Genomic DNA, 23,893 nt, shown 5'->3' on the forward strand with positions numbered 1-23,893 from the left:
TATTCTTTGGTTTGGTATACTACTTAGTTTAAGTTTATTAGTAATCATTCTTATTCCGTCTGTAACACAGCGTGTGTTGAATCGTGTGCGAATTATGCAATATATGTGCGAGTCTAGTGTATCTCAGGAGATGCTCCCGCCTAAATGTAGGAAACACTATTCTATTGAGACAATGCTTATTTGACTCTCATTGAACGTGGTGCCAGCGGGCCACATTGACGAAAATTCCAACATCAACTGTATGGAAAATTGTAAAGAATCTCATTTCAGCGAGGAAAAAAAGAAGCGATGCTGACATTTTCTCGAGTGTAGATGAAAGTGATCAAGATATAACACGGCGTAAAATTTACCAGTTATACGAGGAACAAAGCGTGCCTACATTAGATACTTTAATTAGGAGGCTTGAAAAAGATGAAACCGGTGTTAAATGTGGCAGAACTACCTTATGGAAGTGTATTCAACACATGGGTTTTAGATTTAAAAAATTTGACAAAAGGAAAGTTTTAATGGAATCTTTTAGAATTCGGAAATGGCGACTGGAATATCTAGAAAAAATTAGGATTAATAGAGAATAACAAAGGCCAATTATTTACTTGGATGAAATCTGGTTCGACATTTATGATACCCCGGAAAACGGTTGGGTTGATTCAACTGATAAGTGTAAAACAAATGCGCCATCAAAAAGAGGTAAAAGAATAACTATTTTGCATGCTGGCTCTAAAGATGGTTGGATTCCAAATGGACTTTCTCTGCCTGCGAAAAATATTACTATTATTAAATAATTTAAGTAGGTAATAAAAATAATTTGTAATTTTATTTTAGATTTAAATATAAACATATAATATATATATATATATATATATATATATATATATATATATATATATATATATATATATATATATATATATATATATATATATATATATATATATATATATAAATAAATAAATAAATAAATAAATATTGTTTAATATCTTTCCTAACAAAACCCCAAATAATTAAGTTCTAAGCAAAGTACGGACCTGTTCGGCCATTCTTACTCAGTTAGTTATTTAGTCACTTTCTTATACCTCTGAACAGACTTTACACTTTATATTTATTATGAATATTGGCTTGATTTTGAATTACGCAGCGTATGAGATTTTTTTTTGAAAAAATGTCGTTTTTTACACCAAAATTGGGAATTTTTATTATGGATCCGTGGATGTGGTCAACATTTCATGTTTTGACCTGGCGAAAATGACCATCGAAAAAATGTTTTTTCTAATTTTGTGATTTGATTCTGTAGGGTTTATTACAAAAATTATCTAATGAACTCTATAAATTTAAGGTTTTTTTAACTAGCTAGCTAGCTAAAATGTATTGACTATTTTTGTGCAAGGTACATTATAGCAAGCCAAAACAGTATAAATGTAAAAATAGAAAAACATGTACCTCATATGAATACTGAAATATTAAAATGAACATTGTCTCGTATGATTAGTTCCCATATTAGTAAAAGGATTCTCGAAATTTTTCGTTGGTAAAAGAATTCATGACAGGCAAAAATTTTAGTTTTGTCGAGTAAAATTTTGATGTCCAGTTTCGTAATTGTGTACGGTAAATGCTGGTAAGTTTATTTGTCGTAGTGATAAGGCTCTTTGATATTGTTTGAGCCTAGTTCATATTTTTCCTCCCGTCTCTCCAATCTATCCTTTGTTGAGCTTTCGCGAAATCGATGTAATTTTATTGTGCATACACTTTGTATAAAGTGTCTTTCAAGGCTCGCCGAACTTCAAAGTTTCGGCAAACTTTGTTAAACATTAAAATTTGTGCAAATAATAGCGTTGTCGAATGATATTTTTCAAATATCTCGCACGCTTTGTATAATTGACGAAACCTGAAACTCTCTCTCGACACAATTATCGCATCTTTAGCAGTTTTTCATTTATCCCCAATAATTTACCCAAATTTTTAGAATGTTTTAGATTTTTTTGCTCATAAACGACACACCCTGTATATAATTAAAAAAATGTTCTAAATAGAGGTTATAGCCCTGGATCTCCTATGTTTCCTGGCATATGACTTTTTGCAATAGAGTAAACGGTTTTCAAGAAAATAATTGTTTTGTGAAACCATGCAGTACATGGTAATAGTAAATGACGTCATCGCGTCTAGGGCGAGAAATTGTGATTTTCATTTGGTTTTTTTCAAATATCTTGAACAGCGTATGTGATAGATGAAAACCGTAAATAGAAAAATTGTAGCTCTCGATGTGGCCTATAACACTGTTTAAACCAATTGGCCATATTTTTCACGAATTTTGACTTACGACCAATAATTTAATAGCGAAAAGAACGATTTGCAGGGTCTTTTAGATTTTTGTCTATAACTGAAAAACTGGAATGGAAAAAGTGCCTGAAATAAAATTTATGGTTCCCGATTTCCTGCATTTCCTGCTGATCGGGTTAATAGTTTTCGAGAAAATATTTATTTTCTGGAATTCAAAATAAGCAAAAAAAAATTCTAAAATTTGTAAAAAATGAGGGTCCGGACTTCTACATCTCTGCCAAGTCTAAAGTCGGTAGCTGCAAATTTGGGGCACTTATTACGTTTTTTAATATTGCACGGAATATCGTGAGCACGCTGTACAATAGTTAAAAACCTTAAATACAAAAGTTTTAGCTGTCTAGACGAGCTATGTTTTCATGTAAAAGAATCTGACATCTGAAACACAAATTTTAAATTATTGCCAATTTTCAATAATAAGGGGACCCATTTTTCAGTTCTTTTGAATATGCGGCGCATACATTTTTTAAAAAATTTCAAGAATAAAAGGTTGCGGAGCCGAATCTTCTACTTCTTCTCGTTCAATAATTTTTTCGGTTGCATTAACAGTTTTCGATTAACGAGTCTTTTTTTAGACCCTTGCAAACACAGTTTTTTAAAAATACGCAGGAGGAATAAAGAAGATTTGTAAATAGTAAAATAGTTAAAAATTGCTTTTAAAATTTTCTACTGTTTTAACATGATAATAGTTAATTACCATTGCTTCATATTTACAATTGAGCAATTACACAATATACTGTTATCACACTCTTTCTTCGCCAGAAAAAAAACTAAATGTATTCTGTGGAAATTTTTGAAATTTTAATTTATATTTCTTGCACCATCGGAATTTCTGAAATTTTAATTTATATTTCTTGCACCATCTGAATTTTTCAAATTTTAATTTATATTTCTTGCACCATCTGAATTTTTGAAATTTTAATTTATATTTCTTGCTTCATCTGAATTTTTGAAATTTTAATTTACATTTCTTGCGCCATCCGAATTTTTGAAATTTTAATTTATATTTCTTGCACCATCTGAATTTTTCAAATTTTAATTTATATTTCTTGTATCATCTGAATTTTTGAAATTTTAATTTATATTTCTTGCACCATCCGAATTTTTGAAATTTTAATTTATATTTCTTGCACCTGAATTTCTGAAATTTTAATTTATATTTCTTGCACCATCTGAATTTTTCAAATTTTAATTTATATTTCTTGTATCATCTGAATTTTTGAAATTTTAATTTATATTTCTTGCACCATCCGAATTTTTGAAATTTTAATTTATATTTCTTGCACCACCTGAATTTTTGAAAATTTAATTTATATTTCTTTTATATTTCATCTGAATTTATCAAAAAAAAAAAAAAAAAAAAAAAAAAAAAAAAAAAAGCACCAAAATGTAACCAAAGTTTGAAGTAATTTTTTAAATCTAATTTCTCCGATTGAAGATTTTATTTTAATGACAGATTGCCCTCTTTCGAGATACTAATATATTAATCATATACGAATAAAACTTTGAAAATTAACGAAAGCTCTGAAACAACTTTCGTAGGTGGGTTCGAGTTTAAGAAGTTTAATAAATTAAAACTCATAACTTGGGAAATCGTGACAACCGTAAAAAAAATTCGTTTTGGCGGGATATAAAGGTGTTTGATCCGCTGATCTACAGAGTTATTTTAACTTTTAAAAATTAGTTTCATCCATACAGGTTGTTCCAAAAGTGTTAATTGTATCAAACTTGTATTGGATTGTATGACCCAAATAAATGTGCCTTTCAATAAGATTTATGCCAAACCTTAAGATCATATCTCAATTATAAAATACGTCGCATCTTATACAGAGTGGCCAAATGTGTGGTAATCGAACAACAACTTTAACTGACTATAACTTGATGAAGCCTCATATTTTTTAACATACCAGGAAATGTACTTTTTAATTACCTATAGTTGCCTATGGTATTTAAAAATGACATATAATTTATTCTATTTATTTATGATCTATTATTCTATTTATGATTTATGATACTTTATTACGACTTGATAAATTTTGTAACTAGGTGGCTACTATAACATCGATATTAACAATTATAATGTATAAAATTTTTCAAAATTTTATGAAACTTCAACAGACTTCGACATATTCTTTTCTTGAAAGGATTGCTAACTCTGATTACAGTGTTAAAGCAGTCTCTAATATGAATTTTTATACTATCTATTGTGGTTAAACTTGCATTGCGAAGAATTCCTTTTATATATCTCAATAAAAAGAAATGTAGTGGTGTTATGTCGGAATCTGGGGTCGCAGTTTTGAAATTGATTTTTCCAATCAATGTGTACTCCTCCATCTAGCTCAAGCCACATCGTTGTTCTAATATTTAAGTGGACTTCTTCTAACACTATGGGAGTCAAAACTGACCCATGCTATAAAACTTTTTATTTAGAAATCTCCAAATAGCGTTAAAAACCACAGAGTTAGCTGTCCTACAACCTAACACCATTCAATGGTGTTCCATTTATATAAATTGATAATCAACGATCGAGGTATCCAAAATCTTATTTTCATAAAAATACAAAACTTTTTTAAAACTTTGTATTTTGCCATAATATATTGCTGACCGGCAAAGTGCTCACCTTTTCCTCATTCTTAGCGGCATCTTCCTTAATTTTTTCGTCTTTTCTCTTCTTCTTGCCGCTCCTCCTAGGAAATATACGTTCGAATAGCGACAGTTTTTCCTCCCGCTCCTCTTCATACAAAGACGCGTCGTCTTGACTTCTACCCGAATTAATCTTATTCCGTTTCAGACGGAACGATTCCGAACTGGACAACATAACACCGGCTGGTAAAGAGGAAGATTTTAATTTAATTTCGGTTAGGCCGCTGTTACTGGCGGTGAGGGCGCTGTTGGTAGTGCCGGCGGTACTATAAAGCTCGGTTATTTGGTCTGGAATAGATAAGGATGCCAAAGCGAAAACGGCATAAATTAAAATGCAGACATGCCGTGCTTAGCAAATTACTTACGATTGTTTTTACAATAAGGCCGTTTGACATTATGCAGTAAAGCTTGCAAGCAATTGCTAGGTCAAAAGGTTGTGCAAGATCCAAGTTTCTTGTAAATTAAACATGACTACCAATATGAAACAACTCCACTAAGTAAACAATTCTTCATCTGATAATATAACAAGATTAATTGATTGGCTGGAGTGTAGCCATTGCTGCCTAGTTGTACCGTGCGTTCAATTTATCTTGATGACATTTTAATTGGCTGTAACTTTTTTGTTTTTAGAGAAATCAAGCTAAACAAAAAAAAATCAAAATGTAGGGTTAGTAGCCAAGTTTTTTTTCAACAAAACACTATCAATTTTCTGACATATGAGCCAACAACACATTTTTTTCATAGAATATCATATTCCGATTGCAATTAGTCCAATGTGCAAAAATAGGAAACTTTTATAAAATTTCAAAGAGAAATCCTGGCTGACTGCAACAACAATAATTATTTACAAATTAAAGTAGAACAAAAACACTAAAAATGACAAGACACGCTAAAGTAAAAAATTCTTTAACTGTTCTAAATACTGCTGAATGTAGCACATTTATCATACACTCTAATTGTCTCTTAACTGATTGATTGCCTCTGAAATCGTTTGCTGTATCCAACCCCTGGGATATTCCATCGTCTTGCTGCGATATAATCAGCGCTGATATATTTAGGGGGAAATAATATTTATATATATATATATATATATATATATATATATATATATATATATATATATATATATATATATATATATATATATATATATATATATATATATATATATATATATATATATATATATATATATATATATATATATATATATATATATATATATATATATATATATATATATATATATATATATATATATATATATATATATATATTGTTCTATTTGGGGCTCTAAGACTTGCAAATCATGATCTCCAGTGACCAAATGCTTTTGAATGGGATTATCCAAGGGTGGTCATTATCATACAATGCAACAAAATTATTACCTAAAGTTTCGGAATTTAAATTTAGGTAAAATTGTGGTCCGTAATAGAAAATAATTTTATACCTACCTGTGTTTAATATCCTTTGGTTTGGTATACTACTTAGTTTAAGGGATGCTCCCGCCCAAATGTAGAAAACACTATTCTATTGATACTAAGGAAATTATACACAATGTTTATTTGACTCTCATTGAACGTGGTGCCAGCAAGCATCTTTAGAAGAAACGGCCACATTGACGAAAATTCCAACATCAACTGTATGGAAAATTGTGAATAATCTCATTTCGGCGAGGAAAAAAGAAGCGATGCTGACATTTTCACGAGTGTAGATGAAAGTGATCAAGATATAATACGGCGTAAAATTTACCAGTTATACGAGGAACAAAGCGTGCCTACATTAGATATCTGAATTAGGAGGCTTGAAAAAGATGAAACCGGCGTTAAATAAAAAAAACTATGGAAGTGCATTCAACACATGGGTTTTAGATTAAAAAAAAATGACAAAAGGCAAGTTTTAATGGAATCTTTTAGAATTCGTCGTAACAATTTTTTTCCCCGTGTTAACTCCAATGTCCTCAAACTTATGGAAACCGAAGTTTTTAACATCCCTCCACAAAGTTGGACAAATTCTGTTAAACATATAGAAAAAGCAGAACAATCGTATATCCATATTGCAAATAATATAGAACAAATAATAATTAGAACAGGCGATGATAGCGACAGTGATACTGATGTATTATGTGAATAATTTTAAGTAATTTAAGTACGTAATAAAAATAATTTGTAATTTTATTTTTGATTTAAACATAAATACATACATAAATAAATAAATATTGTTTAGCATCTTTCCTAACAAAACCCCAAATAATTAAATTCTAAGCAAGGTACGGACCTGCTCGGCCATATTTCATTCTTACAGCTTGCCCGGGTCTTTCCTTAATCGTATCAGCTAGTCACTTTCTTATATCTATGAACAGACTTTACCTCTGGGTTTTTATTTCATGTATTTTTCTAGGTTTATTTAAAGCCCAATATCGCGTATTTTGTCTATTAAAACACTTTCTTATAGTGAACGAACTTTCATCAGTCCATAAAATGTTTTTCAAAAAATTATTATTCTCATTATGTCTATTTAAAAAATCCAAACATACTCCTTTGACATTGTTCTTCACTTAGTTTTTGAGTTTTACGAAATTTAAATGCATTATATGTATACACTAACCAAGACTGAGATGATTGATGATTGATCTCTGTAAATTTCTTTGCCAGCCTTGGAAATATCTGTTGCGGTTGTACTTTTATTATTCAGAAAGCACATCACTCCTTTCACGGATGCTAAATTCGTGAAAAACCATTTTAACAATAATAACTGGCACAATAATTCAACCATTAACGTTTTTTATTAATACGTCAAACGTAAAACATATTCTTATTTGTCAGTCAGGACACTCTTTGAAATTATATAAAAATTTCCTATTTTTTCCCATTTGTCAAAAACGAGTTTACTAAAATATAAAGTGTAATCATTGTAATCGGAATAAGATATTCTATTAAACACATGTGTTCCAATTTAAAAAAATCATGTAGCTTATATATCAGAAAATTGATAGTTTTGTTTTAGACGTCACTTCTCCAAAAACAAAAAAGTTACAGCCAATTAAAATGTCATCAATATAAATTGAACACACGGTACTCTCTCGTCCATGTACGTATTTTTAAATAATAGTCCTCTCTTCTCTATCAACTCTACAGAATAATAGAAACTAACCAAAACTAACCAAATGGTTGTTTCTATACAATTAAAATGCATAAAGTCAATGGTGGCAGTGTCATTAAATCAATGAAATTAAAACATGACTACCAACATCAACGAACGAAACCAGCCTTGTTAACCCCAAATTTACCCGCAACTCCGCTAGTCACACCTTTACAATAAGGCGGTGAAACAAGACTATAAACACACGACAAGGAGAACAAGCAATTTTGATATCAAAAATATGTTTTTCTACTCCCGTCTGTAAAATACCTAATTACGCACCGATCTAGCGTGCGGGAAGCGTCGCTTTACCACGTCAGGGATTTTACCGCACGGGTTTGGGAGCAATCGGATGTTTTCGGAGATATTTCCCACGCTTTGAATTTTGACGTTTGTCAATTCTGACAATCATGTCTGTGAATGTATTCATATTTTGCGAAAATGTACCCGAAAACTAACGGTCGTAGAAAAAGTATAGTATGCAACACGTTCGGTAAACTTTTTAACTCACTCGTTTATTAAACACTCGCTCCGCTCGTGTCAAATAAATTCGTAAGTCCGTGAAATACCGTTTACCGCACTTGTTGCAAATATACAATTTTCGTTTCCTCTTTCACCTATATTTCATATTATTAACGAGATGCAACCAGATATATTGTTTCTTTAATGTTGACGGCCTTGCACCACAACAAGTTCACATTTAGTGGGTTGGTAAGACGTAAGACAAAAGTAAATAGATTTGGCCCGAGAATTACAACGTGAGCAATGTCAAACGACCTGCAGTACAACAAAATATAGCGTAAGTTGCAAAGTGTTTCCGAAATATTCATTGTCTTTTTGAGATTGTTATAACATTATACACCTACTTAAATACAATAACATTTTTTCAAAAATTACCATCAGTCAGGTGGCACTCAATGGGTTGTAAATACCCCAGTGATCCTCCAATACTGCAAGAATTGCCAAGAGGTTCTATAAATGTTAAGGCAACACAAAGTCAGGGCCTCAATGTCGCAAGAATCAAGTTCATTGTGATAAGCAAAACGTTCGTGACCCGAGAAGACCGGCTAATCGATGGAGAAATCATCGAAAGAGTTGAGCTGTTTAATTTTGCTTTAAATTGCTAATACAGTAAAGGAAGAAGAAGATATGTTTTAGAATGGACATAAATCCAGTTCCCCTGCACAAAACGCAAACAGGTTAGTTCTAACTTCGATATAAAGAGTACATGTAATCAGATTATCAGTGCAAAGTTTAGTACAGTTGAGTTTAATTTTTCGTTAGTCTAAGTTGAGCTAAAACCATAGTTGTGTGAAGAGGCAAATTACAACTGATGTATTCTGCAAGCTGTTGTAAAATATCGGGTATTGGAAATTTCGACCAAATTCAAGGTCAGGGTTTTTGTCTTTGATATTGGTGTTGGGAAAAGTGAATCATACTGCACTCAGGTCCCAAGAGAACAGTGGAAGTAGATTTCGGCAATATTGGGAAACGTTCGATTGACAATGGTAGTATTGAAAACCTGCATTAATACTCTCCAGTAGGTAGGTAAGTTTCAATAGTAATTCATCCCTGAGTGGCATTTAAAAATTATAAACATTTATTTTTTGATGCAGAAGCGTTGAAAAGGACACTTATTTTTTTTATATCTTCAAAGAGAGGGTATATTCACCAATGAAAGTTTATAAATAATCTTTGAATGTTAAATCAATGGATCTTAAATATCGGACTATACCTAAAGTAATAGACTTGCTAGAAATAATGAAATTTATTTATTAAAGTTATTTTAAGAAAAAGTCAATGCCTACCCTTATCTTTTCTCAGCATCTTCACGTCTTGTTCTTATTGATTAAAGAAGGTATGGCATTGAATGTCAAATGTAACAGTTTAAAAAAAATCCCAAGAGTCAAGATTTAAATAATTTTGTACCATTCTTGCATACTATGGTAAGCCATTATAAAATTCCTCTTCTATTCGTTGAGCATTAAATTTCGTATTCCATTTAGTACCAGAGATTATTATATGAAAAACACGATGGTGAGAAAAGATAAGGCTATGCATCTGTCTTAGACAGACACCTAATAGTGTTGACAGGAATTTTCACAAAATGTGACAAACATCGAGTATAAACCGGTTCTTCGTAAATTTAAATGATAATGTTTTTCATAACATCCTTTCTCTGAAGATAGATAACATAACTTTCACAATACTGCATTAATTATTTCAGAAGAAAAACGGAAACAATTTGAACCGTTGCTGTACAAACTACATTTTTTTCGTTATTTCGTTTCCTTTTATAATGGTCCCCAAAAGGCCATTTTCGTTGCAGATTAATGTGACGTTATTCGCTCATAGGTTAGTCACAAAAAAAGCACGAACACTTTAAACACTAAACTTACCTCTAGAAACACCCTCGGGCGATATACTCCGCGTAGAAGATTCTTCATTGACTTCCGGCGTCGCTGGTAGCGCCGAAGAAAGCTTTAGTGCATAGAAAAAAAAAAGTACCGAAAAATTTAGACGATACAGCCATCAAACGTTTTCAGTAATGACAGGAATTTCTTTGTAAACACGACATGCGTTATTATTTCGGTAGAATTTTGTTTTTGACGTTTGTTTTTTTACTTTGGAACTTAAGATTACCATAGTTTTTAGTGTTTTGAGGTTTTAAAGAGATGGTTAAGTTTTATGCAAAAATTTACCACGCATACAACCCGTGGGTATGTAACGAAACTCAATAAACTCATACCTAAAAGCGAGAGAAATTCTGCGTCATTTAGGGCCAACTAAAATGCAATATACAAATGCTCTAGGTTCCTTCTGGATCGGTTGTTTTCTGTCGACTTCTTCAGAGCTTAACTGAGGGGGTGCAGCTAAAGGAGTATTATGAACATTTTCTCCGATGACTGATAATCTGAGTCGCGGTTAAGTCCTACTCCTGATCTTGCTTATGTTCGTGTTAATTTTAAGGAGGCTTTTTGGGTTCTTGAGAGTATTATATTAATTCTGGGTCCAGTGATTTGGGTTGAGATAGTACTGTTAAGAGAGTTAATAGCCCGTGATTTCTGGGTCGGATGGTGATGTAAAAAAACATTAGGGTATGGGTATGTGTGTGTAGTTTTTCCGGAAACTGAATGACCTAATGTTGGGTCTGAGTTTCAATTAATAAGAACATTTAAGAATATATGAGATTATTATTAGTTTCTAATTTAAGGATAAAACGCACTTTAAGAAGTATAGCGTATAAGGCTTTCTTCTCAAAAAATATATTCGCGATGACTGACGATAATCGAAAATCCATAGCTGTTCCTGATATTTGTTCATAAATGTTAACGTCACAAGGAAAGTATGTTCCTGACAAGCAATCAAGCAATTAAGATGGGGTTTGATTTTAATATATCTGAAATTATGTTGAGAGTTTAATAAAGAGGTGAACTCTACGACGAAACTAACCAGCATATTGTTCGGACGTTAAATACGAAACTATCAGTGTTCAATTTTAATGTAAGAAGCTACATGCTGGAGATTAGGTTAGAGAACCATTGATGAGTCTTAACAGCAGATTTAAGGTTGCGTTTCACTAATATAGGAACCAGTCATCGGAGACCAGTATTCATGCCCCTCCTTAAGCTCCCCCCCCCCTTCCCAAACCGTATATAAGCATGTACAGAGCAGAATGCAAACTAGTTGTAGAAAACGTGAACAGGATGATCGGCGAAACGACACCAAGTGCGACTGATCAATAACCGAAGCAGATTCAGAAGATTTATAAATTGAATTAATTACAGTACTAGCCTGAAAAACAGTTTTTTAAAAAATTTGTTTTATAGCTTTATACTAAGCTCTAGTTACTATGGCAACTTTTTATAAGAGTTAAGGGACGAAAAGGTGACTAGACTTGCTATGAAGGAACGAGCGTAATGCGTAAAAAACGGATTTCGTTAAGTAATAAGCCAAAAACGACATAGGAATGGATTTCCTCATTCTGAGGTTCTACGGTTGCTTCTTGAACAATTTTTCCAGTTAGATTTTCCCCACCCGATATTCCCCGTTATTTAGTTAGTGGAACTAAATATATAGGTTTATCAAAACAAAATGTATGCGCCACTTTTCACGAGCAAATTCGGAAAAATATAGCCGGTAATTTTATAATTTTTTAAAGAAACTTCCACAGGCTACTCTACTCAATATAAGTTGAAAAATCCTGTTACTTTAATGTATTTACATTTTTATTCAGTGGCTTAAGCTGTTACTAAAAATGGTTAGAAAAATGATTATCGTTTTCATTTTACCAAGACGAATTGCGAGAAAAAGTGGTTGGATCCTTTTTTGGTTGGGTAATTTTTGATAAGAGGGCGGTGGACGTAGAACAACGATAGTCCTTCTACTTACGGGTGGGCCTTTTTTTCGTCTAGGCGCTCCGTACGTTCTCTTTGGCCTCACGGAAATTCGATGGTGCGCCGCACTATGGTTTAGCGGCGTTGTAGAAAAACTAGGTCCTAGTTCTAATTCAGAGTCTGTAAGACAAACACGAATAAATCATATAATAATATAACATTATACAGGGTATTGGGAAACTTGGAGGAAAGATTTTTTTTTCAAATGTTATTTTTAACAGCAGTCCTGATCTAGTAAAATTATCGTTACAAAATAAAAGTGTTTCAGGAATCTGTCACTAGAGGGCACTTTACCTAGAACATTTTTTTTATTTTCCCTGTATTATATTTATTTAGACTGATATTGCAAAATAGAACAGATTACTTTAAGCAGAATCACAAATCCTTAAAAATTGTTATTCTTGTTTTGAGTCGATGAGTGTTATTCGCTTAGTCACAAATCGACTTTTTTATTCTCGACCAGAATACCCCTAATTTACAGATATCACGATATTAAAAAATTAATTAAAAAAGTGAAAAAATGGTCTAAGTCAACGCAGTAACAAGTTTAATTTAAGTAACACAAATACATTTAACATTTTTGAAAAAAAAATATTAATAATAATTGAGAACGAAACAGTGTGCAACGCTAATTATAGTTTATTTTCAAAATGCGCACCGTTCATTTCTAAACATTTTCTTATAGATTTAAAAAAATGCTGTCGAACAAGAAAAAGTACGCCTAGCCTATTTTTAATGATTTCGCAACCGTTTACACTAAAGACTTTAAGTGCCCGCAAAAAAAGAAGTCCATCGGATTAAAGTCTGGTGAGCGAGGCGGCCAAGATGGAGGCCCGCCCAGACCTATCCTTCGATTTAAATATCTTCGTACAGTCAATGTAAAATGGAATACAGCGCCATCTTGCATTAATCACATGTAATATCTCCACTGCAAGGGTACCTCTTCCAGCAAAGGAGAAATTTCAGTCTCGTTAGTGCACAAAATTAAATTTAAGAATTGCGGGTAATTTTGAATTTTTCCTAAAATTTTATTGCACAAATTACTCTCAATTGCTCATCACACTCATACAGTGGTTGAACCATTTGAACCTGAAAGCGTCGAAGATCATTTTCATGCAAAACTACCCAGACTGGAGAGCAAGCAATTCTTTCCTGAGCAGCAAGTTTTCTAGTACTCGTTGACATTTTGAAGCATTCTTTCTTTTCTTGCAGCGGTTCTTTTATATCTCGGCCTGCCTTCATTCATTTGAATGATCCTCTTTCGCCAAGTCTTCGGCGTATGTTGATTAATGTCGTAGCAGATGGAACGTTTCTATTGGGATAAGTTCGTTATAAAGCCGTTGTGCTTGATCTGCATTTCCATTTGTTGTTCCGTAGCAAAAATGTATATCGCGATATTCAGTATTTGAATATTCTTGATGGCCTATCACAGTAGAAATTGGATAATAAACTATTTTAAGAGAAACTAATTTTTAACGGATTGTGACAATGACTTTTTCAAATTTCATTTAAAAATTCAAGTGGAGAATAAAAAATCGATTTGTGGCTAAACGACAACACTTATCGACAAGAGTAACAATGTTTGAGGATTTGTGATTCTGCTTAAGGCAATCTGTTCTATTTTGCAATATCGGTCTATATAAATAAAATACAGGCAAAATAAAAAAGAGATAATTGATAAGCAATAATTTGTATTTTACCACATCGAATCTTTCCTCTAAGGTTCCGAACTCAATTTCCGAAAGCCCTGTATTATATTTTTTACAAAACTTCTGGATTTCTCCTGCTGACTCGAACTTTCTACCGTTTCGCCAATCATCCTGTTGGCTTCTCCAGAGCCTGACTGAGACTGGCTCGCATTTTACTCTGTACCTGCCTTTATATTGTTTGAGGGGGGCGGAGCTAAATGAGGGGCATAAACACCGTCTAGGATGACTGATTCCCATATTGGTGACAAGTAGAGACCTGAGTCGCGGTTAAGATTGTTACGTTGTTTATAGATTTCCAGACTCTCGGATTGTTCGTCGGTAGAGGAATTGATTACATGCAAGAATTGATATTTTTCGTCCGGTCTCTCCAATGTATTCTTTGCCGCATATGCATCGATTGCTGTAAACTCCTGGCATCTCAAATGCCTTGTTTTGACTTATATGTCTTCAGAATTTTCGATATATGGAACCAAACCTTCTCACCTTAATTGGAAAATTCTTATCTGGAATATATTTTCCTTATAAAGGTCAAATTTTTAAACAAACTAGGGGAAGAGTTATGGGTTCTTCATTGTCACCAGTCATCGCGATTATATTTGTGAAAGCCTTTGAGGAAGAAGCTAAAACCAAAATTATGGAAACGCTACGTCGATCATACCTTTGTTATTTGGCCTCATGGTCAGGCATCCCTAATAGATTTTCTTAGACTTTTAAATTCTATACACCTTAACATACATTTTACCAATGAATGAGAAACTAATAATAACCTCCCATTCTTAGATATTCTTATCAATAGAAAACCAGACCTAACATTGGGTCATTGTATTTACAGAAAACCTGCGCACACAGACCCATATCTTAATGCATCATCGGTTATCAACTCTCTTGTTTATAGAGTCGTAATACAATGTCAGCCCGAGTCACTGAACCCAGAATTAAAACACCTTAACTCTGCTCTTCTCTCTAATAATCTTCACATTAAAGATATTAAGCGTCCATCACAAAATACACTTCCCCACAACCTTCCAATAGCAATGAGGCCGAAAGCAATCCCACACTTGCCACTGTTGTCCTTCCTTATATAAACATCACTGACCAGATATCAAAAGTTCTAAAGGAATATAACGTCAAAACAAGATTTACCACTTGTCCAAAAATCTCTCAACATCTTCAATTTTATTCGATAAAACTAAAATTCTTGCATGTACCAATGACAAATCCGAGACTCTATAGAAATCCACAATGAAAGGAATAAAAATTAAATAAAATTAAAAATTAAAATTAAAGCGCTTATTGATTCTTCTGCAAAATAAATTTTTTTCATTTTTCAAAAATAAAATAATCGTCGGGCAACTGGGCAAACGAAAAGAACGTTTAATAATCATTTTCCAAACAGTTTTTATCATTATGGCGAATTTTATTTAACCTTTGTAAATTTAAAACACAACATCAGTTGACAAGTCGCTTGAAATGTCAGAAAAATTCCAGAGCCTACTTGAAAACATTTCGCAGTGAATATGTAGAAAGTCTACAAAAACATTTTACGCTACAAAATGGTGTATCTCCTTTAATAACGGGGATAATGAAGTAAACTAAAAAAGAAAATGTTGGCGAAAGATGTCAACTGCTATATGTTTTTATTACACCTGGTATAAATCGAAAATAAACTTTTTATAATTATGAGCGAAAACTATGACATTGTCAAGAAAGCAACCTACAATGCAAATAAAAATCGTGCAAATCGGATCATAAATTCGGAATAGAAATATCAAATCAATCATCATCAAATTATCTTAGTTGTTTTCCTTAAATTTAGTTAAAGAAGAGGGGTAAATATTTGAAAAGTTAAAATAAATCGCAAATTATTAAAAATAGGTAGATGATATACTCATATATCCAAATATATTCGTTTATTTTCAACACCCTATAACGTTAATATTAAATTTGAGTGATCCACCTTTAAAAATAATGGAGCTATCGTAATTTTTTTGCAAACGTGAAACCTTCTATTTTAAAACAAAATTCTTGCATGTAAGAGTCTATAGAAATCTGTAAGCAACGTAATAATCTTAACCGCCACTTAGGTCTCTACCTGTCACCATCTTCACCCCCCTTAAACGATATAAAGGCAGGTACAGAGTAAAATGCGAGCCAGTTTCAGTCAAGCTCTGAAGAAGCCAACTGGATGATTGGCGAAACGTCAGCTAGTTCGAGTCAACAAAAACCGACGCAGGAGGAATCCAGAAGTTTTATAAAAAGTATTACAGTAGCCTGTGGAAGTTTCTTTGAAAAATCAGCAACCCTGTATTGTACTATAGTATTACCTGGATCTGTCCTTTTTTCATGCAGTGATACTTTAGATGAGTGCCTCGACTGCAAACCAAGTGAATCCTGAAACCCATCATTATCGATAACATAAATTGGGTTATTTTTGGGAGATCGCATACCTCGTCCATTTCCGAGCTGTCCATACTAAGTAAGGATCCATCACTACAGGTACTATGCGATTTGGTCGGGAGATCCTTAAATAATACAACAAATAAAAATGAAAAACCAATAACCCGAATTACAGAAATATATTTTTATCTAATCTACGCATTAAAACTAAGACGGGGTATTAATAATGGTCTCGACAGAAAACAATTTTTTGCAATTTTTTCAATAACACATAATCGTAAAAATTTCACATGACATCTAGTGACCGTTTCAGAGCTACGGGCTGTTCCTCAAAAATCGCTGTGACTTTCTCGTTATGGAAAATTTTGTCATTCTATGAAAACATTTCGAGACGAAAATTGAATGGTGTTAAAACTCGCATCTTTTAGTCATTGACGGAAAAAACATTTTTTATATGGGACACCATGTATATTTTTGAATCATTGAAAAGGACTTAAAATTTCTCTCCAAGAATACACAGCAAACGTCAAGTGGGGAAAGTTTTAGTTGGGTGTTAATTATTTTATAAGTAGGCCGTTTATTTGTTATCTTTTTTTCCATCCAAGGGGTCCTCCGATTTTGACTCTAAATAATTCAAGGTATCAAAATTGTATTTTAATGAGTAGTACGTTTTCTCTGACCTTTCGCCATTGAACTTGAAATGGCCTACACACTTTACCAAGTATGATAAATCTTTTGTGCACTTGTAAGATATCACTTAACTTGAAATTGTATGCTTTTTTCCAAAAATCCAAAACATTAAATTGAAGCTATGTAAATGAGTTGTTTATATTTAAATCTCCAACAATAATATGGGTTCGGTAATTTTTTGTAATAGATAAATATTGATTTATATTCCGTGGCCGGATTTAAACCTTGTTGGTATGTTCGTATGGGGATTAAAAAAAAAACAATGACAGACGGTTTTATTGTTGTTATATTGTTTATGTTCTTTAGAATTTTTAGTATTATTGGATAATTAATATTTATTGAAATAAAAACATCTGTTTAGTTAATCAAAAATTGAAACTTAAATAATTCAAGAACGGGTTGTCCAAATATCAATGATCTATAAGGTTGTTCGGAAAGTCATTTCGTTTTTTCCCGTCAGAGGACTTAATTACGTTTTTTCGAAACCAACTTCACACTTAAGCCGCATAACCATTATATGTCTTGAGAGCTGATCTTGCAAGGCTTGTGTGTGAAAAAGTTCTATTAATTCTACGCAGTAGTTTTTGGTTGGTGCCCTTTTAAATATGGAGAGCAATAAGCAGCATTTTAGTCATATTTTACTTTTTTACTTCAGAAAAGGTAAAAATGCTGTCCAAGCGAGAAAAAAATTGACGGATGTGTATGGAGAAGGCGTGTTAACAGTACGCCAGTGCCAGAACTGGTTTGCAAAATTTCGATCCGGCAATTTTGATGTCGAAGATGCACCACGGTCTGGAAGGCCGGTCGAAGCTGACAAAGATGCGATAAAGGCATTAGTTGATGCAAATCGGCGAATAACCACACGAGAGATCGGTGAGAGATTAAATTTGTCGAATTCGACTGTTTATGGCCATTTGAAAGGCATGGGCTTAACCTCGAAGCTCGATGTGTGGGTGCCCCATGTCCTTACGGAGCGAAATTTGTGTCGTCGCGTTGACCTGTGTGATTCGCTCCTCAAACGTCAAGAAAATGATCCATTTTTGAAGCGGATTATTACGGGGAACGAAAAATGGGTTGTATACAACAATGTTAAACGCAAGAGGTCATGGAGCAGAAAAGATGAACCGGCTCAAAGCGTGTCAAAAGCCAACATTCACCAAAAAAAGGTGATGCTCTCCGTTTGGTGGGATGTCAAAGGAATCGTTTTTTTTTGAGCTTTTGCCGGACAATACAACGATTAATTCAGAAGTTTATTGTCATCAACTGGACAAATTTAATGATTCACTTAAAGAGAAGAGGCCCGAATTAATCAACAGGAAGGGTGTAGTGTTCCACCAGGATAATGCGAGACCTCACACAAGTTTGGTCACTCGCCAAAAACTTTTACAGCTTGAATGGGACGTACTTCAACATCCGCCATATGCTCCAGATCTGGCGCCTTCCGACTACTATTTGTTCCGGTCCCTGCAAAATTTTTTGGATGGCAAAACCTTTACCTCAAATGAAGATGTCAAAAACCACCTGAACCAGTTTTTTGTCAGCAAGGACCAAAACTTTTATGAGAGGAGAATTATGTTACTGCCAGAAAGATGGCAAAAGGTGTTGGACCAGAATGGCCAATATATAATTTAATAAAATATTTATTCATTATACGAAAACTGTCTTTCATGTTCCCCAAAAAAAACGAAATGACTTTCCGAACAATCCAATATATATTTTTTAAATCAGGAGTATAAGATCTTTCCTCATAACAATAAATATATAGGATGATCCGTTAAAAAATTAAAAGCTCGCTACTGTTTCGTAACTTTCCGATGCGCATTCGTTTTCTTTAGCAAGTCTAAAAGAAAATGCTGCAAAAAATATACTTTGTATTAAAAATCTTTTGTCGGTGACTTCCGTTTGGGAGTCCGCAAATAGCAAAAATAACCCTGTACAACGACGCCAGTTTGTTTCTAAGAATAATTTTGATTGTACAGGGGGTTTTATAATTGAATGTCAATAATTAAGGGGTCCATTTCAGATACAGGGTGGTAAAGCTTTCAAAAATAAAATATATTTTTTAATATCTGTAATAGCGCTTTAGATATTTTAATAAAATTTGGCACACCATGTATAAAGAGGGACTACTTGGTGAATCACAATTGATTTAAAAGGCGGGCTTACGAAATTTCACCTGTCTATTTTGGCACACATGGGTGGTACGCCACTGATTTCTCTTAAAATAAAAATTATTCTTACAATCTCCAATCATTGCTAATGAAATTTAATGTCATAATTTTTTTTCAATTAGATTTAGTTTTCGCTTTAAAAATTAGAAACCTCTTCTCTGCATTATTAATTCTGTTGTCAAGACGGTTGTTTAACATCAGTTTTTATTTAATTTAAATTATTGTTATTTAAATTATTATAAGTATAAAATAACCGAGCATTGTTATTTAAAAAAAATATAAATCTAAAATAGTAAAAAAAAATATTTTGGATTTGTATTGTCATTTTTGTTAAGTCTATAGCATGTAGATTACACCTCAGAAAATATATATTGAAAGTAATATATTGCTTATGCTTTATTTTTTGAAAATATTTACTGGTGCGTGAATGCTAACCAAAACTAACCAAAACTGGTTTTTCTGTGAAACAAAACTTTGCTATTGCAAGTCTAGACAAGTCAGCGCATGTAGAATAAACATCCAACAATGAGCGCGTGCTTTAGTATTAGTTTGTGCCTTGTCCAGTGAACGTTACAGTTCGTAAAATATGGCATTTCTGAGGTATTTGACCCAAAAGGAATTAAAGGAGGCTATGAGGGAGATCGTAATGGATAAGGACAATAACAATGAAAATCGTAAGTATTATTTGGATTTACGTATTCTTATGTATTGTAGCATTCCATTCCTTGTAAATTTATGCTAAAAATAACGTGAAAAAATATTTACAGAACATATTGACGCGGTCTATATTCCACCCGACGTGGATAACTTGACTAACGATAAACGATAACATAAATCTTCAAGAGTTTGAGGAACCAACTGATATAGTTGGAACTTTCGAGTTATATACATCGAATGATACAACTGTCCTTCAACAGTCCTGTAATTCATCAATTATTGAACTTGAATGGGACTCATCAGATGATGAAACCCTGGAAGACGTATGCTTCCTGCAAGCGACAGGCTTGCTTCTACTGTGAAATGGAAGAAAGGTCAGATTGAGTACACTCACACACCTATATCCGATGAATTTAGATCATGTGAGGAACTAAAAAATAGACTTTCTGAAAAAACTCCGCCTAAAATATTTGTTATATTTTTTTATGACAACTGATTGATTTGATTTTAAAATTTTCGGTAAAATATGCTCACGACAAAAAATGAACTTTTAAATTTTTGAGGCATCTTATTGTTTTCGGGTTATCATTCATTGCCAAATATTTAGCATTATTGGCCTACTGATGGAGACAAAGGAATTGATCTTATAAAAAAATGTATGAGCTCCAATAGATTCCAATTGATAAAGCAAAACTTGAACTTATCTGACAATAATCTGTTGGATAAAAATGATAAATTTTCAAAAGTTAGACCCTTCCTTGATGCAATAAATAAAAAAATCTTCAGTTTGGCATATTTTCGTTCAACTAATCCATAGATGTACAAATGGTACCTTACTTTGGCCGCAATTCCTGCAAAATGTTTATAGGGGGTAAGCCAGTTCGTTTTGGCTTCAAGCTTTGGTGCCTTTGTTCATCTGATGGGTACCTCTTTTATTCACTTCCATATGGTGGTGCTCAAAATAAACCTCATTCTGACCTTGGTCTTGGTGGTGAGGTTGTCATGAGTCTACTTTCTGTTGCAGATAAGCCAGTAAGTCACCAATTTTTTTTTGTCAATTTTTTTTCATTATCCAAACTATTTGTACACTTAAGAACTAATGGTTATTTTGCCACCGGTACTATCCGGAAAAATAGAACAAATAAATGTCCAATGGAAAATTGTGAATCATTTATCTTATCTTTCAGCATATGAATCTGATTTAAAAATTTCTGTTGCCCGTTGGCACGACAATTCAGTTGTAACTGTGGTAAGTAATGTTTCTAGTGTAGATCCTGTCCAAAATGTAAAACGCTATAATAGAAAAGAAAGGAAAGATGTAAATATATACCCCAACTTTATGTAATTGCCCAATACAATAGATATATGGGTGGGGTAGATTTACATGACAACGGAATTGCTAATTACAGGTGCCAGGTATTTGGAAAAAAATTGTGGTGGCCTTTATTTTGCAACTCACTGGATAGTTTAGTAGTGAATGCATGGAAATTGTATAATATTGTCAACGAACATAAGATTTTCCAAGTAGATTTTAAATCTTACATTGCTTTGCGACTTTTAAAAACTGATAAAACAATTACTCAAAGAAATCTGGCACCTGCTTTAGATGAAGTGCGTTAATATAATCAAGGTCACCTCATGATTGTTCACGCTAATAAAGCCCGAAGGAGATGTAGAATCTGCCACGGCCACACAGTTTACGTTTGTAATAAGTGTAATGTGCATTTACATACTTCATGCTTTGTAAAATATCATCAAAAATGAAACCGGGTGTTACCAGTGGTGCGCTCACGCACCATAAAATATTATGCATTTTTTTTGTATCAAATCAGGTTCTATTTGGAAAACAATCTACTTTTACTTGTTTTCTGTCGAATTTGAACTTTCTTTTGTATATTTATGTATAAATTATATGTTACATCTTATGTGCCTCAAAACATTATTTAATGATTTTTCCCAGTGGTTCGTTGACGCACCAGTATTTTTTGTATGTTTCGAGTTTTTATTATTTTTTTTGCCACATGTAATGTATAGTGGAACAAAAATAAATAAATAGTTTCAGAGCAAAAAAGTATTTTTTTATGCTCGGGATAATATGGGTTAAAACGGACCCAATAATCGCCACCTTAATTATTGACATTCGATTAGAAAACACCTTGTATATCTAATAATTTCTAAAAACGTTTTGGTAGCACACATTTTTTTCTTCCCTTGAGTCAGCAACAAAAAGAATCTGCTGGCATATCGATCTATTTATTTTGATCAGTCCCAAAAATGTTTCGATTTTATTTCCGCACACCTTGTAGTTCAATTGCAATTTAAGCGTGGTAAAAACGAATGTATTGCGTGTGGGTGCGTCAAAGGTCTCGTTCTCATTGCTGTATGTATACAGTCCGAATTCAGCGCGCAGTAAATCAAGAACTCATTGTTTTCCCTCAACTATCGCGTTACTCGCAAGCACGGTTTCATTTATATATCAGTAATTAATCTCGTTTCTCTCTCTCTGATACCATACAAATCGACCTTCTTGCGTTACGTAAAATGACCGGTTTTTTTTACGACGTTCCCATGGAAATAAAATCGTCGTGCTCATTGCCAGGCGATGGAGACAATTTATTAAATCAATTGTTGAAATTTTTCCAGGGAGCGCTTTTAAAAATGATCACCGCCGCACACTGGAGTATTAGCTATATACGTGGTGTGTTCAAAAAGTAAGCTGACTTTTGAGTTTTATTTAAAAGTGTTTATTTATTTATCAATTATTGTCGTGCTAACGTTTTTTACAAGCCTCGGAGCACATCTGGTAAACACTTTCTGGTATAGCCTCGAATTCTTCTAGCGATTTGTTCTTTATGTCCTAAATCGTTCCAAACGTCCACCCTTGCATGGGTTTCTTGGTAGCTGAGGCATGATTGTGGTTTTGTTTTTGGCCAAAAAGTTCGACACAAGCAACGATGAGTCAGCAGGTGCATTATCGTGATGCTTTCCGCAAACGGCGCATAACTTCAAGGCAATACTAATACTGTTTGTTGACTGGCTGAACTGAGTGAACATATGTTAGATCGATGTACGTAGCCTGCCCAATTATAAAAGTCACCTTACTTTTTCAACACATCTCGTCGAACTTCAAAGTTAATATTAAAATTTGTAGTGGTAATTGCAATTTAAAATATTTTTTCGAATATCTTGAGCCCCTGTATTATAGACGAAACCTTAAACTCTCTCTCGACAGAATTTACGATACTGTTATCAAATTATCACATTTTTAAAAGTTATTCATAATTCACCACCAAAATTGGAAATTTCTAGCATCTATTAGAATTTTTTACCCACAAACGACGTACCCTGTATATAATTCCAGCAATGTTCGAAATAGAGGCTATAGCCCTGGATCTCCTTAGTATCCTGGTGTCCGAATTTTTCCAATGGAGTAAATGATTTTCAAAAAACTAGTTGTTTTCTGAAATCATGCAGTATCGTGGTAAGCGTAAATGACGTCATCGCGTCTAGATTGAGGGCGAGAAATGGTGATTTTAAGTTGGATTTTTTCGAATATCTCGAACAGCGTGTGTGATAGACGAAAACCGTAAATACAAAAATTGTAGCCCTTGATACGGCCTATAACACTGTTTCAAACGGATTCGCTATTTTTTGTACGAATTTTGATTTACGGTTAATAATTTACACTCTAAAAGAACAGTTTTCAGGGTCCTTTAGATTTTTGTCCATAACTAAAACACTTTGTATATAATCAAAA

General features: G+C 33.0%; 1 protein-coding gene across 9 annotated transcripts in view; it reads right to left on the reverse strand.

The window, feature by feature from the left end:
* The window catches only part of LOC132704331 (uncharacterized), a 116,032-nt gene that overhangs the window by 3,459 nt on the left and 88,680 nt on the right, over positions 1-23,893 (reverse strand). For 8 of the 9 annotated variants that reach the window (XM_060674261.1, XM_060674260.1, XM_060674262.1 and 5 more), the window contains 5 exons: positions 16,669-16,743; positions 16,546-16,612; positions 12,508-12,632; positions 10,515-10,596; positions 4,952-5,262 (listed from right to left, as the gene is read on the reverse strand). In XM_060674261.1, coding sequence (XP_060530244.1) covers positions 4,952-5,262; positions 10,515-10,596; positions 12,508-12,632; positions 16,546-16,612; positions 16,669-16,743 — 660 coding nt within the window. The remainder of the gene's footprint in view (positions 1-4,951; positions 5,263-10,514; positions 10,597-12,507; positions 12,633-16,545; positions 16,613-16,668; positions 16,744-23,893) is intronic. The other variant, XM_060674265.1, reaches the window with a different exon arrangement.

Source organism: Cylas formicarius, unplaced genomic scaffold (genome assembly GCF_029955315.1).
Source record: "Cylas formicarius isolate icCylForm1 unplaced genomic scaffold, icCylForm1.1 PGA_scaffold_7__23_contigs__length_41026272, whole genome shotgun sequence".
NCBI lineage: Eukaryota > Metazoa > Arthropoda > Insecta > Coleoptera > Brentidae > Cylas > Cylas formicarius.